Source organism: Nothobranchius furzeri, chromosome 1 (assembly GCF_043380555.1).
Source record: "Nothobranchius furzeri strain GRZ-AD chromosome 1, NfurGRZ-RIMD1, whole genome shotgun sequence".
NCBI classification, from domain to species: Eukaryota; Metazoa; Chordata; class Actinopteri; order Cyprinodontiformes; family Nothobranchiidae; genus Nothobranchius; species Nothobranchius furzeri.
Window position 1 is genome coordinate 87,359,729 of NC_091741.1, and position 18,915 is coordinate 87,378,643.

General features: G+C 43.6%; 1 protein-coding gene across 5 annotated transcripts in view; it reads right to left on the bottom strand.

The window, feature by feature from the left end:
* The window catches only part of diaph2 (diaphanous-related formin 2), a 562,944-nt gene extending 548,483 nt beyond the window's left edge, over positions 1 to 14,461 (bottom strand). For all 5 annotated transcript variants that reach the window (XM_054740030.2, XM_054740029.2, XM_054740031.2 and 2 more), the window contains exon 1: positions 14,154 to 14,461. In XM_054740030.2, the coding sequence (XP_054596005.2) occupies positions 14,154 to 14,237 (84 nt within the window). In that variant the 5' untranslated portion in view covers positions 14,238 to 14,461. The remainder of the gene's footprint in view (positions 1 to 14,153) is intronic.
* Positions 14,462 to 18,915: the final 4,454 nt, after the last annotated feature.

Below are 18,915 nucleotides of genomic sequence, written 5' to 3' on the forward strand. Positions count from 1 at the left end.
TTCCAACGTGTCATGGGTCTACCTTTAGGTCTCCACCCGGTTGGACGTGCCCAGAAAACCTCACGAGGGAGGCGTCGAGGAGGCATTCTAATCAAATGCCCGAGCCACTTCAACTGGCTCCTCTCGATGTGGAGGAGCAGTGGATCTACTCCAAGCCCCTCCCGGTAGACCGAGCTTCTCACCCTATCTCTAAGGGAAATCCCAGCCACCCTGCGGAAATAATTAATTTTGGCCGCTTGTATCAGCGATTTTGTTCTGTCACTACCCAAAGCTCATGACCATAGGTGAGGGTAGGAACATAGATCAATTGGTAAATCGAGAGCTTCGCCTTCTGGTTCAGCTCTTTCTTCACCACAACGGACTGGTAGAAAGCCCCATCACTGCAGACACAGCACCAATCCACCTATTGACTTTGCGCTCCAGCTTTTCCTCACTCGTGAACAAGACCCCGAGATACTTAAACTCCTCCACTTGGGTAGGATCTCATCCCTGACCCGGAGAAAGCATTCTACCCTTTACCAAACCAACACCATGGTCTCGGATTCAGAGGAGCTGATTCTCATCTCAGCTGCTTCACACTTGGCTGAGAACCGCTCCAGCAAAAGCCGGAGATGATGTTCTGATGAAGCAAATAGGACCACATCCTCTGCAAAAAGCAGAGACCGGATCCTCAGGCCACCAAAGCAGATCCCCTCAACACCTTGGCTGTGCCTAGAAATCCTGTCCATAAAAGTTATAAACAGAATATGAACAGAATTGGTGACAAAGGAAAGCCTTGGCCGAGTCCAATTCTCACTGGGAGCAAGCCCGACTTACTGCCGGCAATGCGGACCAAGCTCAGACACCGGTCATACAGGAACCTAACAGCCTGTATCAAAGGGCCTGGTACCCCATACTCCCAGAGGACCACCCACAGGGCCCCCCGATGGACGCGATCTCCAAATCCACAAAACAAGTGTAGATTGGTTGGGAAAACTCTCACGCACCCTCCAGGACCCTCGTAATGGTATTGAGCAGGTCCAGTGTTCCGCAGCCAACACGAAAACCACATTGCTCCCCCTGAATCTGAGGTTCAACAATATGATGGACCCTCCTCTCCAGAACCCCTGAATAGACCTTACCAGGTAGGCTTAGGAGTGTGATCCCGCTGTAGTTGGAACACACCCTGCAGACCCCCTTTATAATTACAGGGACCACCACCCCGCAGCTTTATAAGCCTGGTGGCCCGCCAAGCTTTACTTGGCCACCCGCCAGGCTAAGCATCATGCCCCGCCCCCTTCCCCGACCCTACCATGTCCGCTGACACGAATGGCGCAACGAAACTAGAGCCCTCCATCAGCTGATACTGGTGAGAAACAGCAGCGGAACGTGGCCCATTCAGACTCAATGTCCCCCGCCTCTCCTGGAACATTTTGGAAGTTCTGTCAGAGGTGGGAATTGATGCTCTTTCTGAGAGGAGACTCTGTCAGATGCTCCCAGCAGACCCTCACAAACGTCCTCCACTTCTAATGACTGCTTAGAGTGAAGGGAGCTAGCTATGTCTCGTTACCCATCCGTCTTCGTCACTGCCGCGGCAACGCCTACTAATGTTGCAATTTTCAAAATTGATATGTGGGTGGAGAAGGACTGTGAGGCAGGCTTGACCCGCCCTTTAATGATATATTTATAATTAAAGGTATAGCGAACGATGTTTCTGAATTTCAGGAAAGAGCCGCCCTCTCCACGTTGCACAACACTCTCCCAGCGCCTTTTTACAAGTAGCTGCCAGCCGTAATGTGTAATAAGAGGCTCTAAAAATAGCATGCAGAATGTTAGCTTACCTCTCGAACAGAAAATGATGCTAAGACAAGATGGCGCAGAGTATGGCTGCCTCGTTGCGAGCTCCACCAAGCAACAGCTGTTTTTTTGTGTTTACTACTTTTTCTTTTTCTTTATTTTTCACGAGTAGCTCATGTATCCTTGTGTACGACCGACAAACCTTACTGGACATAAAAGATGGATTTTCTCATTACTTTCCGGAGTCCAGGGTTTTCATCACGGACCCGCCGTTTGCAGATCCCCCATTCATCTCACCTGAGACGCCTTTGTTATGGCCCCGTGGAGGCCGCAAGCGCCGACGCAGAGGGAGAAGATCTGGCGTTCTGGTTCGACTGAGATGGCGCACTAACAGACCACCATTATCCAGTTTACTACTGGCTAATGTGCAGTCCCTGGAGAACAAGCTGTGCGAGCTTTGGGCTCGGATCTCATTCCAGCGAGAGATGCGGGACTGCTGCGCGATCTGCCACATAGAAACCTGGCTATCGGACAAAGTACCGGACACCGCAGTACAACTACCGGGGTTCTCCGTGCACCGCGCGGACAGATCACAGGAGCTTACTGGGAAAAGCAGAGGTGGCGGTGCGTGTTTCATGATCAACAACAGCTGGTGTGATTATGCGAACGTGCACCCGGTCAAATCCTTCTGCTCTCCGGACCTGGAGTACCTGATGATTAAGTGCCGGCCATTTTGGCTACCGAGAGAATTCACAGCGGTGATTATTACAGCTGTTTACATTCCCCCACAAGCCGACACTGACCGAGCACTCAGAGAACTGTACAGCGCGATCAGCAATGAGGAAACCGTTCACCCAGAGGCGGCGTTTATTACGACCGGGGACTTTAATAAGGGTAACCTGAAGAAAGTTTCACCAAAACTACACCAACACATCCATTTCAATACACGTGGAGACCGGCTACTCGACCACTGCTACACCTCTTTCCGAGATGCGTACAAAGCCCTCCCCCGCGCCTCATTCGGCCAATCAGATCACCGCTCCATCCTGCTTATACCTGCCTACAGGCAGAAGCTGAAACGGGAAGCTCCAACCCTGAGGGCGGTGCATCGTTGGTCGGACCAGTCGGAGTCTGCACTGCAGGATTGTTTTGATCGTGCGGACTGGGAAATGTTTCACGCAGCTGCTAGAGACATTGATGAGTACACAGACTCAGTCTGCGGATTTATCAGAAAATGCATGGAAGATGTTGTCCCATCCAGAATAGTTAAATCCTTCCCAAATCAAAAACCCTGGATTAATGGAGATGTGCAAACGGCGCTGGCGGCGCGGAGCACCGCCTTTGCCTCCGCGAACACATCAGAATACAAACACGCACATTACCAACTCCGGAAGACGATCAAAGCAGCCAAACGTGAGTACAGAGACAGGGTGGAGCAACAGTTTGACAACCCCCGGAGTATGTGGCAGGGACTAAACACAATCACAGACTTTAGAGGGAAAACCAGAACACCGCAGACCACGGCCTCTCTGTGTGAGGATCTAAACGCATTCTATGCCAGATTTGACACAGCGAAAACCATGAGACCGGACAGTGAGCGCACCGCGGATGACGTCAGTGCACACACTGTGTCTGAAGAGGATGTGCGGAGGTGCTTCAGGAGGGTGAACGCACGCAAAGCTACTGGTCCGGATGGGATTCCCGGCCGCGTCCTCAGGTCATGCGCGGCTCAGCTGGCTGGAGTGTTTACACACATCTTCAACCTTTCCCTCTCTCTGTCTGTAGTCCCAGCCTGCTTCAGAATGGCCACCATTGTCCCTGTACCCAAATCCTCCACCATCTCCTCATTGAATGACTGGCGACCTGTAGCCCTGACCCCCATCGTGAGCAAATGCTTTGAGAAGTTGGTCAGGGACGTCATCTGCTCTGCACTGCCCAATTCACTGGACCCTCTGCAGTTTGCATACCGCCACAACAGGTCCACTGATGATGCCATAGCCCTGACACTCCATACTGCCCTGTCACACCTGGAGAAGAGGGACACGTATGTGAGAATGCTGTTTGTAGATTGCAGCTCAGCATTCAACATCATCGTTCCATCGAAGCTGGACAGGAAACTGCAGGATCTAGGACTGAGCAGCTCCCTCTGCAGCTGGATCCTTAACTTTCTGTCAGATGGTCAGACTGGGCAGCACCACCTCATCCCCCGCCACACTGAACACTGGTGCTCCACAGGGGTGTGCGCTGAGCCCTCTCCTGTACTCACTCTACACCCACGACTGCACAGCCACGAGAAACTCCAACATCATTGTGAAGTTTGCGGACGACACCACAGTGGTGGGTCTCATCACCAATGGCGATGAGACGGACTACAGGGAGGAGATCAGCACCCTGACCCACTGGTGTCAGGACAACCGTCTCACTCTCAATGTCACAAAGACAAAGGAGTTGATAATGGACTTCCGGAGGTGCAGAGGAATACACACCCCCATCACCATCAACGGCGACGCTGTGGAGAGGGTAAGCAGCTTCCGTTTCCTTGGAGTTCATCTGACTGAGGACCTTACGTGGTCAGTGCACACGAACAATACAGTGAAGAAGGCACAGCAGTGCCTCTTCTTTCTCAGGAGACTGAAAAGATTTGGCATGAGCTGCCGCATCCTCAGGACCTTCTATCGCTGTGCCATTGAGAGCATCCTCACTGGATGCATCTCCACCTGGTATGGCAACAGCACCGCTTACAACCGCAAAGCTCTCCAGAGAGTAGTGCAGTGTGCAGAAAGGATTATTGGAGGTGAGCTTCCCTCCCTCCAGGACATCTACAGGAAGCGGTGCCTGAGGACAGCGGGGAGGATCATCAAGGACTCAAGTCACCCCAGCCATAAACTGTTCAGACTACTTCCATCAGGAAGGAAGTTCTGCAGCATCCGGTCCAGAACCAGCAGACTGAGAGACAGCTTTTTCCATCAGGCCATCAGACTGCTGAACACTTCACAGACACCTCACCCTCACTACTGAAACTCCAACATTACACACGCCATACTGTACATTAATGCCACTGTTTTGCACATACCAACCACTGTACATTTTATATCTCTTATTTTATTGTTTACTTTATTCATTTGTTAAATATGTATAAACTCATTATACACACTCACATGCACACACGTAGAAAAAAATAAAAAATAAAATAGTTAGCACACACATTTAGGAATGTATATACCTTACATACTATGTATATTATTACTTAGATTAGCCATTTTTATATTTTGCTTGTTTTTACGTTATTGTATTTTGCACAACTGTTGCTGTGAAGCTCACACACAAGAATTTCACTCGCATGTACTGTACCAGTGTACCTGCACATGTGACGTGACAATAAAAGTGATTTGATTTGAAAACCGGCAACAGCAGCATCCGTGGGGAGCGGACTGGACCACGTTAAGCATGGGACACACCGGCCGCCGAAGCGCCGCGAAACCGGGACCGCCTTCATTTGGCGCCCTTGTTATCCTATTCTATAGGCCACATGGGCGGCCGAAGTGCTGCTCCAGCCCGTGCCGTGCACAGATCCTTTTGGCGTCTGCTCTATTTTTTTCGCGAGCCGGGGGTGAAACGCGTCAATTCTGGCAGGAAGTCAAACCTAGACATAAGAGGCAGGCCGGTAAATTTAACAAAATAAAGCATTTCAAAATAAAATTCTGCGATAGTCAAATGTGTTCGTAAACAGACACTGCATAAAAACCACACGAACACACACACACACAGCAAACTTGTGTGTGCGTGACCACGTGAAGGGGGTGTGGTTTTGGGTATCTTTCAACCTGAGCAAACAGGACACAGAGACAGAAAGTTGTAGGCCAGCTAATAACAACTGGTTCACACTATAGGTTCACACACACGCAGACAAACACAAACAAACAGCAAGGGGGAGGGGGGTGTAGAGGAAAAGAGCAGAGAAAAGGCAGAGAGGAAATGGAGGACCCCAAGTGGTTAAAAGAAAAACTACAGCTGAGCCGAGGTGCGCCTCGACTAGAGCGGAGAAACAAGTGTCTGGTCTGAACTGAGGAGCAGCGGCCGAATTTTGTGAGCATGTCGCCTCCCGGCGCTTTGGCGGCCGGTGTGTCCCAGGCGTTAGCCTCTTCCTGATTTCCATGAGAGTGCGGGGGTGCACAGAGTACACATGCGCAGGAAGTGAAAACTAACCCAAGATTGGCTTCACCAGAAATTGACATTATTGCGGACCAATGGTTGACGTGATCCACCCTGAAGAAAAACATCGATTACTATACCTTTAATGTAAAATTATTTTAATTTCATCTAGAGGAGGGCCATATCATTTATTTCTTGTCCAGAAAAAAAATTTCTATCATGTTAAGTTAAACTTTTGATTATGTAATTGCATCTACTGAAGATCACATGGGTCATGCACCGTGGACGTATTAGCTATTAGGGCAAACAAGGCTGGAATCTAACAGTATTAACTCATATCAGCGATTATGCTGTAATGATTCAGAGTCTCTGGTTGCTCTTTTATGAGTATTATTTTCGGACTACTGTCGCCATAACCCACGCCTTACAAACTCTTAACTTTTTCAACAGAATCGCTCTTAACGAAGTATTTACTAGCATAGCAAACCACAGCGCAAAAATACAGAACCGGAACAACATTTCTCACCCGTTGAGCTCATCTTCTAAATAAAACATTAACCCTAGAGTTTACTATTCAAACCCTTACAATATGTTTGAGGTCATTTGGCCACTGCGGCTATCCGTAGATGTTTCCCGATTAGATGGGGAGGGAGGGGTTTGGCTCATCTCTCCGGCTCCGCACACGCAGGATGGAAAAACAGAACTCCGTTGGCGTTGAATGTCCCCAAATAATTAAAAACCTGGACGCCAAATGCAAAGTTTAGAGCAGCACATTTACTCAGAGGCTCTCAGACTGACCAAACTTGTAAGAATACACGTAATAACCGCTTAGAGACGGAGCAACATGTCGCTAGCATAGCGGCTAATCACTAGCATAACAGTTTGACCAGTTATATTGATATAAAGATACAAAGTCATCTTGTATCTTGTTTAAAGATTTTATCGATATTTAAAAAATATTGATATATCGCCCCGCCCTAACATATGGACACCTTTATTTCTGAACATGGTGTTCATTATGGACAATCTATGACTAGCACATAAGTCCAATAACAAAACACCACTCAAATTCAGATTAGTGGGGCCATTCCTCCCAACCACACCTCTCCAGGTCTCACTGTAATTGTCCACGTGAGCGGTAAAGTCCCCCGGCAGAACGAGGGAGTCATCAGAAGGAGCCCTCTCCAGCACTTCCTCCAAGGCCCACAAAAATGTATATTCATGTAATATTTACATATTTGATACAATTCAGATCACTTTCAAATCTCACACCCAGTACAGTTTCAAGACATTTTGGGGGCCAAGGCAAGAATAAAACGGGGCTTATTTCAGACGATTAAATTAGACCTGTTCATCTGTCCGTTTCTTCCACCGTGCAGCCCAAATATTCTGAGCTGCTTCCCCTCTCCAACTTCCTGATTGCTATTATAGCACAACATGTGCTCTGTTTCCTGCTGCTCTTCACATGTCCTCCTTACACAATCTTACTTATGTTAAATAACACTTTATAAAACTCAAAAATAACACACTGTAGAAAGCAATAACAAAGCTTGACAAAAGGAATAACACTTGTCAAGACTGAACAGGACATGAGCCATTTGGAGCAGCACAGGAGACAAGCTGACAACTTCTCCTAACTACATGCTAACGCAACCTAAAATGATCCCCTAAGCTCATATATCATATCAAAACATCAAAATCTTTAAATGTCACAGCCTTCAGCAGCAAAAAGCATGGCATTCCATTAAATATGATTTACAACGTGATACTGTCAAAACTGTCAAGAGTATAAAGATTACTCCTTGTCTGGATGCGCACTAGACTCCAACTCAATGTCTTCAAATCTGTAGTGTGGCTGAACTTGTAGCAGATGGGCTTTTAATGAGATATCTTTTTCTGAGCTAAAACACATATCCATTTGTCAAAGTGAAGCCTATCACAATGTCCCATAAGTACAAATTGAAACTTTCACTTTAAGCTTATCACATTAGACCTCCAATATACACTCACCTAAAGGATTTTTAGGAACACATATTCAACTTCTCCTTAATGCAATTATCTAATCAACCAATCACATGGCCGTTGCTTCAATGCATTTAGGGGTGTGGTTCTGGTCAAGACAATCTCCTGAACTCCAAACTGAATGTCAGAATGGGAAAGAAAGGTGATTTAAGCTATTTTGGGGCGTGGCATGGTTGTTGGTGCCAGACGGGCCGGTCTGAGTATTTCACAATCTGCTCAGTTACAGGGATTTTCACCCACAACCATTTCTAGGGTTTGCAAAGAATGGTGTGAAAAGGGAAAAACATGCAGTATGCGGCAGTCCTGTGGGCGAAAATGCCTTGTTGATGCTAGAGGTCAGAGGAGAATGGGCCGACTGATTCAAGCTGATAGAAGAGAAACTTTGACTGAAATAACCACTCGTTACAACCGAGGAATGCAGCAAAGCATTTGTGAAGCCACAACAACTCAACAACCTTGCGGCAGATGGGCTACAACAGCAGAAGACCTCACCGGGTACCACTCATCTCCACTACAAATAGGAAAAAGAGGCTACAATTTGCACAAGCTCACACGTCAAATGTTGCCTAGTCTGATGAGTCTCGATTTCTGTTGAACATTCAAATGGTAGAGTCAGAATTTGGCATAAACAGAAAGAGAACATGGATCCATCATGCCTTGTTACCACTGTGCAGGCTGGTGGTGGTTTTATGTTGGGTGGGATGTTTTCTCAGCACACTTTAGGCCCCTTAATGCCAATTGGGCATGGTATAAACGCCACGGGCTACCTGAGCATTGTTTCTGACCATGTTCATCCCTTCATGTCCATCATGTACCCATCCTCTGATGGCTACTGCAAGCAGCGTAATGCACCATGTCATAAAGCTCCAATCATTACAAATTGGTTTCTTGAACATGACGATGAGTTCACTGTACTACAATGGCCCCCACAGTCACCAGATCTCAACCCGATAGAACATCTTTGGGATGTGGTGGAACGGGAGCTTCGTGCCCTGGATGTGCATCTCACACATCTCCATCAACTGCAAGATGCTATCCAATCAATATGGGCAAGCATTTCTAAAGAATGCTTTTAGCACCTTGTTGAATCAATGCCTCATAGAATTAAGGCAGTTCTGAAGGCGAAAGGGGGTCAAACACTGTATTAGTATGGTGTTCCTGATAATCCTTTAGGTGAGTGTATATACAAGACATCGCAAATGTCCAGTGTTCATAACCTCCTAACTTACTTTAATGACTAAGTTTCCATTTAAATGCTAAAGCTTAAAGGTGTGGTTCACTTGTTTAATCAATACATTTGCAGTAGTCTCTGGTAGGAATGAATGCCCTGTAAGTCGTTTTCAGGGCGGAAAAAAGCTCAGATGCACTTGTTTCAGAAAGTACAAGTCAGCTGGAGGAGAATGTAGCTTCAAATGGCAGAATTTGGAGTCTTGTTTCCTGATGATTGGACATCTCGCCTCAGATTGGACAACAGCAACACGACTCTACCACTGACTCTGTTAGCGTTGCAACGTTGAAGTTTTATCTCCAAAAATAACATGGTCTACTTTGTGATGGTAAAACAGTGCAATGCTGTATAAGATGTCTAATTTTTACCAGACTCTTCAGATCATTAAACATGTGCTTCACAGTCCAAACATCAATCCCAATGTTTTGTACCAAATATTGGGTTATTATGATGTTATGTTGCCATAGACGAATGATTAATCTCATTAGTGGTGCTGATGGGAGATGCTTTACATCTAATCTATATTTGTTGATGAATTTCCCTCTGGGATTAATAAAGTATTTTTAATTGAATTTGAATACCTACCACAATCTATTCACACACCCACACAGCTGTTTTAAGTCTACGAGTGTAATTTAAATGTTCTCGTTAATAGAGGACAACTGTAACCAAACTAATGTGTTACAAAAGGAAAGCACAGCTTTTTGTAGAAATTTACTTCTCAGCAATTATTTCTTAAACAAAATTCAAAAGCTCAGAAAACCATTTAACTGAAATATTTTATTAAACTGAAACAGTTGGAATCATTTCACATTTATGGACTTACCCATCTTGGCTCACGACAGGGAAGGCTGTTGTTTATCGTCCAGGAAACAGCAGAGAATGTCTCGGCTAGTAGAAGCTAACTGTTAGCATTAGCAACTCCACCACACAGAGATACTCCAGGCTTGTGTTATTTGTGGAGATAAAACCTCAACGTTGCAAGTCAGTGGTAGAGTCACGTTGCTGTTATCCATTCCGAGGCAAAATGTCCAATAGGTTCATTCCTACCAGAGACCATTGCAAATGTATTGATTAAAAGAGTTTCCCACACCTTTAATTTGTCTATTTTTCTGTGGGTGTTAACAAACACCTCACTTCTACTGACTGTGCTTTATTAAACAAACAGCTCAACTAATGCTCCCAGGAAAAAGATTTGCTGGCAAACTAATTATAAATTGAAATTTAGGTAACTCACAAAATACAATGTATGGCTAAGTCGTGCAAACATACCACGGACAGTGACTTTACGTACTTACAGAAAACATGTAAGCTACAGCTACCGAATATTTTAGTAACAGAGTACTTGCAAAAGTCTTTTGATTAATCAAGTATCCGGGCATAACACGCTATACCTCAGTTTGTTCACAACCTTCTGCACTGACACAACTGTAAACCCTCTGTTGCATGAGCAATTGCTGCCGTGGCATAAAAACTCAATTTAGCTATTTTTTATTGACTTATTTTGTTTAGTTTAAAACCCTTTCAGAGCATTTGCCTTAAAGAAACTGTCAGTCACCAGATCTTGGATATCTCTGTTCAGGAATGAAAGATCGGTCAGTTTGCCAAATTAACCCTTTTGGTTTTGTATAATTATTTTTACAAGGTGACAAACCCTCTGATGGGTATGTAGAGCTGAGTGCAAATTTAACAAAAATATTGTGTCTGACTTGACTGAATACATCACGTCCTCTCATAATCCAATAAATTTTGTCTACGTTCTGGTGGAAGTATTTTTGACACCAAATCTGTTATAGATTCTTAAGTGTTTCGTCGGCTGAGATGTCGTAACTTTGTTAACATTATCTTAGTATTATGTTTGTACAATAATATAATACGTATGTAAGAATGGCTGTATCTACAGAACACTGTTTTAATCATTTGTGGAGTTGTTTGCGTTGTTTGCGTCATACAACTGTGGCGTGTTTTGCAACAGCGTTTCCTCTCTCTCACATTTGATACAATTCCAGATTTTTGGTCTTTTTTTCAGATGTTCTCATTATTTTCTTTCTTTGTTCATTACACAAAAAAACACGCCATCAGCATCAGATCTGACAAGAGTAACTGTCCCCCTGAAACATGTGTCTGCATTTTAAATAAGGCAATTCTTGCATCAATGTTTTGTTGTGAACGAATAATTCAGATCACTAAATTAATTGTTTCAGTCAACAACACTATGTATTGTTAAAGCAAGAACAAATCTATGAACAGATTACATGATAAGTACCTGTTTATTCCACTCATGTTGTAGGTTGAAAACATGCGCCCCATCTGTTTACACGGTAAAACAGATACAGCCCCATTGTCTTTATAGGGTCAGGGTAGGCTGACTCCTCTCTCCCTTTGCATTGTGAGGGCATGTTTTACTCTGGTATGCAGAAAGGAAACTATTTCTTCCTTCCCCAAACCAGTGCCACTGAATTTCCCTAAATGAACCCATTCCACCCCCATACATCCCTGTTATAACAGAAATGTTAGCACTAAAAACAACTTCAGGTTTCTGTTATCTCATACCCCATAGAGTTATTTAAACATCCTTGGCTATGTTGAGCATCAGCATCATGTGCCCACGTCCTAAATTGTGTTGCTGTGATGTAATCCAGCCCAGTGACTTGTTGAACAAGCACACAGCTTTCAGTGTTTCTGTTATGAAGGATGACTTGGTTTTGCTTGAGGCAAAACAATTATGGGACCAAGCAAAGTCACAGTGCTTACTTTATTGATGTCAGTAAAGAAGTATGTGAAGAAAACAAAGAATGGTTACACACTAAACTTGTGATATTTCACTATTGCATCATGTGATAAAAATAACTAAAGAAATGTTGCCACTTTTGTCCTTTTATGGACTTTTACTGCATTTCTTTCTTTCAAAATCGTATAAATGTTCATTTGTACAAGTCTGCAACCAAACTAAAACTTTTGAACTATGATGTACATTAAAATAAAGAGGACAAACCAGGACTCCACCCTGGGAGGAACAATCACTTCCCCCCTCAAATCAGAGCTGAGCAAAGATTGTTGCTAACAGCTACAGTTTGAGTTTCAGGAAGATTGAGCAATAGTGAACATGCCTGGCCATTAAACTCCTTTGAGAAACAAAAAAAATAATAATAAATCATCTTCCATAGGCAACTTGGGAGTGATTGGGTTAAGTGGTGACGTCATTTTAAACTTGGGAGACAGGATATTCATCGCAGGCTGTCCTCACTGTTTCTCAAAACAACACCCAGGCTCGGGGGGAACATGTCACTTGAGTTAACTCTGGGATTTCCTGTCTGGCGCGTATTATCGTCACACTTTCCTCTGCTTTAACTCGAGTCTGAACAACTGGTGATTACAGGCTCACAACAGCCAACTCCAGCAGCAATTTGAATGTAGGTTTTTAGGGCAACTTTAAAAGTTGAAAGAGTAACAATAAACTTAAGTACATTTAAAAGCTTGTAATTAATTCAGACAGTCAGCCATGTGGTCAAACTTTACAGCCCTACTCACATTTGGTATAGCCTTGCTACTTGGGTGTTCCAACCCCAAATGGATACTTTAAGTTCATGTGTTCACTCTACTATTTAAATGCATCATTCAAAGCCCACGCTGTGTCCAAATGAATGTGTAGCTGATGCTATAGAGTCAACCGTTAGACGGGCAGCACTTCCCTGACAGGAAATGCTTTGCTCTTAGTCTTAAAAGTGTGCTCAGTGCCTGGGTGGCAAGACGCTTTTAAGCACGGTCCCACAAATATAAACTTATTTTCATAATTTATTGTAAAATTGAAACTTGAATGTAGACTGTACACAAGACGCAAAACACTGGCACACATGCCTGTGAGTGTAAAGCTACAGCACCCTGAAAAAAGCTCATAAGGCCTTAGTGAAATTGTTAGATTTTCTAAGTTTTATTGACCAAAGAAAAAAATGTGTTAAAGATCGATTTTTGATCAAGGCTGAACACTGTTTTATAGTCTTGAGCAGCTTGGTGGCTGCTGGGAAACATCTGACTAATCCAACAACAAACAAGGTACTAAGGGTTGGTGATTAGAATGTGAGAGGTGACATCATGTAGAAAGTTCAACAGCATCCAACTTTCCACTCTAATGTCCCCTAGTAGCAAGCTTATTTAGTTAAGGACTTACTAACGGGGGTTTCTATGCTGCAGACAGTTTGGGTGTATTTCACACCTTCTCTAATGATGCTACCGGTGCTTTTAACACTTGTTGGACACTGCTGACACTGGTACTAAATGCGTTTTCAGTTGTATCAACACTCAGTAGGTTGTTTTCAAACAGAACCCACAACAATGCGTCAACCAAACACCAGTTCAGGTAAGTCATGAAGCGCTAAAGTGATCCTCTTCTGCACAGGTACGCTCCACTCACCAAGAGCTAACGTGAGAACTACAAACAAAATAAAACTAGCTTAGCCTTTCAGTTGTTATCTCACAGACACTGCCCTTGGGCTGACTAAGGATTTGTTTATCAATCACACACACTCACATGGTTCATAAAACCAGCAGAAACCTCACGGGTACCGTCCCCTACAATGAGTCACCTAGTAACAACCTCTATGTACAGTGTACAAGTCCGGCTGTCACAACAAGAGCGCTCTTTAGAAAACCTTAAGGGGAAGCATTGATAAGATAATAATAATATGATCCACTTAGTGCCTTGAAAAGTGGAGCACTCAGCATAACATTATCTCTTTTGCTCAACTCTAACTGCTCTACCTGCGATTTGGGTGCATTAAATATTAATAACAACACATCAATACCTCCACCTCATCCATCACTGATGATCTGAAAGCCTGTTTTGTTTCTACAGATGTTTAACTCAGCTAGGGTGGCCAAAATTTCTGCAACATTTTTGTCTTTTTAGAGTGTGATCAGCAAAATATTGCGGGATGCCAAGGGGAGACCTTCAGTCTGCCTTCATGCAAATGCTTACCAGCTTTTTGTTTTTACCCTCATCCTCAGTGTACTTCTTTTTTGAGGGTTTGCTCGGGTCCTCCCCGCCACTGGCTTGATCCATTTTAGCTTTAACGTCGTGTCTGTCAGAAAAAATACTAAAAAGTTCTTAAAATTTAGTCCAAAAGAAGGGACTTCCTCAACTTCACGCAGCAGAGCATCCACGTTAGGTGTTCTCGAAGTTCATTCCTTTTAAACGCAAAAATAAAAAGTTTGCCAGTTCCAAATCGTATCCAAATTGCAGAGAAGTCCACTTGAAGGAGAGGTGTGGTCCCTGCTGCAGTCTTCTCAGCCCAGCGGTGAATGTCAGCTCTCACCGTGGATTTCTGAAAGACCACAGTGGCAACAAGAAAAGTAACAGCATTCTCTCTGCCTCTCTGGAGTTTAGTTGCACAATTTTTTTCTGTTCACACGTGTTTTGCCTGCCTATGTAGACTTTTGAGTGTGTGGACTGCGGGGACCAGTAGGATGGTCGGGGAGCAACAACTTTAAACATCATGTAAACATAGGGTTGGCTAAAACTAGCACGTTGAATGCACAGGTGATGTGGTCATTAATGATAATGATGCTGTAGGTATAATATGACAAACTCGTAAACATATGCCACGTTTCTAACGTAATAGTAGCAATGAAATAAATGCTCTGCTCGTTTTAAACGAGTGGAGAAAATGAATTAAGGTAACAACACAGTCATTATTCAGGTTCATAGAAAGGCTGTCATGACTGAACTAGAAAATCACCGTTGTTCTCTACTGGGATACTTTGCGCCGCTGTCCACTTAGCCAAGCAAAGAACAAGCGGCAAACATGACTTGGTTTGGAAGGGGAAATTAGCACTTCTTTACACGTGTCGCTACTGTGAAAATTACGGTGTTCTAATCAAATTTTACGTGAAAGAAAAGTCAAAAATTCCCACCCGGAGCTTACCGTTACAGCCAAACTTGAAAGCCAGGCCCACAGCAATCCCGCCCCGTTCACGTATCTGATTGGTCCATGCGATGTGCTGGAAATTAAGAGCCATCATTTTATTGGACAGTTCAACAAGCAGTCAGAAGGTCGGCGTGGCGTCGAAGGGGAGGAGTCTGATATGACAGAAGAGAGGTCAGTTAGATTTCACAGCACGCGGATAGGAGTCAGCTGAAAGAATGGACCAGAGGCACAAAGACTGACTGCAGCAAGCGGTGCTAGTGGGATGTGTCTCTGTGTTTATGAATCCATACACACCTAATGTAAAGATGTGACGGTGAGGTGCGTTGTTCCAATAAAAAAAAAAAAATAAATATATATATATATATATAAACACACATATATATATATATATATATAACACACACATATATATATATATATATATATATATATATATATATATATATATATATATATATATATATATATATGATTAGCAAAATATTTTGAAACATTGAAGAAATTAGTCTTTGAAGTATACACCACTAGATACATGTAACTAATAGACACAGTGTTCTAATAACAATTGTAAGCATTGTTGACTCCTCCTTCCATACTCGGGCAACATCAACTCAAACTCCCGGGAACCACCTCCTCATCACAGACACCCCAAGCACAATTGGAGTCAAGGCCCTGAGATCAAGTAAAAGGGCTACACCCCTTTGCTTGGAGTTGTGGCAGACTGAGCAAATATTAGGAAATTTTGAAGTGCTAAATATATGTCTGTCTCAAGATAAGTGAGCTTCCTGAGACAATGTCTGATTTAAATTTTTTTATCTAAAATCTCTAAATGTATGTTGCTTAACGTTTGTTTGTTTTACACTGTAAGTGTATCATCTCATCAGCTGCACTGCCAGTTTCTACATCTCCAAAATGTGTTTATGGAAAGGTCAGTGGTTGCTTAAAGTTGCAAACTGTTTTGGTCAAGTTTTTCTTCATAAATCACAGAGTTTGCAAAGAAAATTACTGGTGCAATTTTCAGGTCCTGTTTTGTGTCAGAGAAAACCGTATAAATGAGGCCCCCGTATCTTTGTACAGTTATAATGTCTATGGCTGTAGCTTTTGTGGGTCTCCCATATTGCTCAGCATAATCACAATTGTTAGATGAGAGGACATATACCAAGGTAAGACCATCTAATTTCACAGCCATTCACTTCAGGTCCTCCCAGTCAACATAGACCCGGTGTCTCGCAAACGTCTTTCTTCAGATTAAATGAGCTGGTCTGGTACCAACATCAGCCTACGTAAATCGGGTGGCCATATGTCCTATCAAGGATGCCGAATTTGACCGCAGCCGCATGTGTTGCTTGCTAAAGTACAACACACATCCATGTGGAAACTCAAATGCCTCTGCCCTGTACTTACAGGAATGTTATATACCGAAAAATCCTAATTGATATACTATTACACACCAAATTAATTTCCACTTTATACCAGGAGAAGTTAAGACTCTACCTTATCTAGGAAAAAAGCTCAACTGAAACAGACGCCTAGAGCTAACAGTTAGTGTGAGAGGACAGCAAGAGAAATAGATGTAGACGCCAGAATGACAAATAAAAGAATTGTTAACAGCAAACATAAGGCAGGCTGGTCAGACAGATTAGGACTGGTGGGGGAGGTGTGAGATTTGAGCTTGCCAGTTTTCATGACAGTTTGTTATTTTGTTTACAACAGTTATACACCCAGTTATATGCCCTGTTGTATGTTGCATGCGTATGTGTAAATATATGTAAATAAGAATGTGTGTAAACATGCTTTTATTGTGAAAAGGACAAAAGAGCATAGGCGTCATTTTAACCGAGGACGCCGGGGACATGTCCCCGGCAAAATTTGTGATTGGCAGCTGTGTCCCCCCCACTTTCAAAAACGCCTGCTGATGAGGATTTTTGTTTTACCAGCTCAGATCTTTTCCAGGGGTCGGCAACCTATTCCCATCAAAGAGACATTATTACCCGTTTCCCACGGTAATTTTGGATGGACCTTAATAAGCAGTGACTTAAGTGAAGCAGGCAGGTCGCGCTAGAAAATTTAGTTTAAAAAGATGTCATAAATGTTTTCCCCCGTCCTTTTTATTTATAAAATATGAAGTAAAAACTCACAATTTAATTTTCATTCATTTGTCATTAATATGTAGTCCACACCCGTGCGTTAAGTGGACCATCTTCCAGTAAACGCAAAGCATCCAGCCCACCTCTCCAAATGCGTAAAATGTGCATCAGCCGCTAGTTAGGCGCGTCGCGCGCACCATCAGCTGATCAGCCCAGACAAGAGCAGAGCAAATAGAGAAAGAATAGAGGATAATTGTGTCTGGATGTGGATGGAGATTACATTTTACAGCAGCCTGATCATTTAAATACGTAAACCATCACCTGGCTTCTAGTCCATGCTATCAGCATTATTTTAATTGGTGTGTGTGTGTGTGTGTGTGTGTGTTTTCCACTTCAAACACTGGTCTAACCAACCAGACCAGCGTGTCCAGTAACGTATTAATGTTACAATTAAACAGTTTCCCTTCATGTAGGCTAGGAACGTTTCACCTGTCGTGGCCCGACCGCTTCTGGTCCACATAAACTTTGTGCGTGATCAAATGTCTCTACGCATCATGCGTCTCCATATTAGAGACGGGAACAAGCGCTGTTCAGCCAAAGTTTCATAATTTCATAAAAAGAACATTTTTCCAAGTGACACATCCCTCAGAGAGACCGGGTTTCCGGACTGTTTCAGTGGGAGGAAATCTTATCGCATGCGCTGTGGTTCTGCACTGCGCTGTGAACCAGATCTTCAGCTCACTGTCCACCGTGGGCACTTCGAGCCGCGCTGAACACAGTGTCCAGTATAAAGCTCTGATGTTCTGATGGGAATATTTTACCTCCGCGATGTGCGTTAACGATTAAAATGTCAACTCATCCATGCGCATCAGTGTGCGTCGGGGTAATTCTTTCAAACCAAGCAACATCCTTAAGTTCATCTGTCAAAATAAACAGTCAAATGGAAATATCTGTAACCTGCCGTTTAACTGTTTTGCCTTCTTGTGAAGATTGTTGCAAAGAGAAACAATTAAACTTGATTAAACCCAGAGCCAACCAGAGCGCATGCGGGAAGATTCCTCCCACTGAAGCGAGCGTTTTCCAAACCCGGTCTCTCAGAGAGACTTGTCACTTAGAAAATGTTCCCTGATTATGAAACTTTGGCTGAATAGCGCTTGTTCCTGTCTCCAATGTGGCGACACATCCAGGAGCTGTCTGAGGAGAATCCCAGAATCTCACATCCTCTTCAGCTCATAAAGCGCCTATGATTACGCACAAGCGTGACGCGTCAACCCGGTCTCACAGTAAGACCGGGTTGGACCTGTTCAGGTTTACGCAGACAATCTTTACATTTAGAATTGGCATACAGATGTAAAATTAATGCAGTAAAATATAAAGCATTTTATTTAAATATCCATTCATTATTTTACAAGCACAGAGAGCCGCATCAGATGGATGGAAGAGCCGCATGCGGCTCCAGAGCCGCCGACCCCTGTGCTAGCCTACTTTATTGTCCCCAGCAATTTTTAAACCCCACTCAAGTGTATGGTTATTGTCCCCAGCAATTCTGAAAACAAACTGACGCCCTTGCAAAAGAGGAAATAAGGCTGACATCATAATAAGGTAACCAATGAAAGACATGTATGTTGAACCTTAACCTCATAGATGCACCAATAAAAGGGGAGCATTGGTGTTTGCAAAGGTGCTAGCGCCAGTGAAAGCCCAGTGAAACAAGAAGCTCTGTATA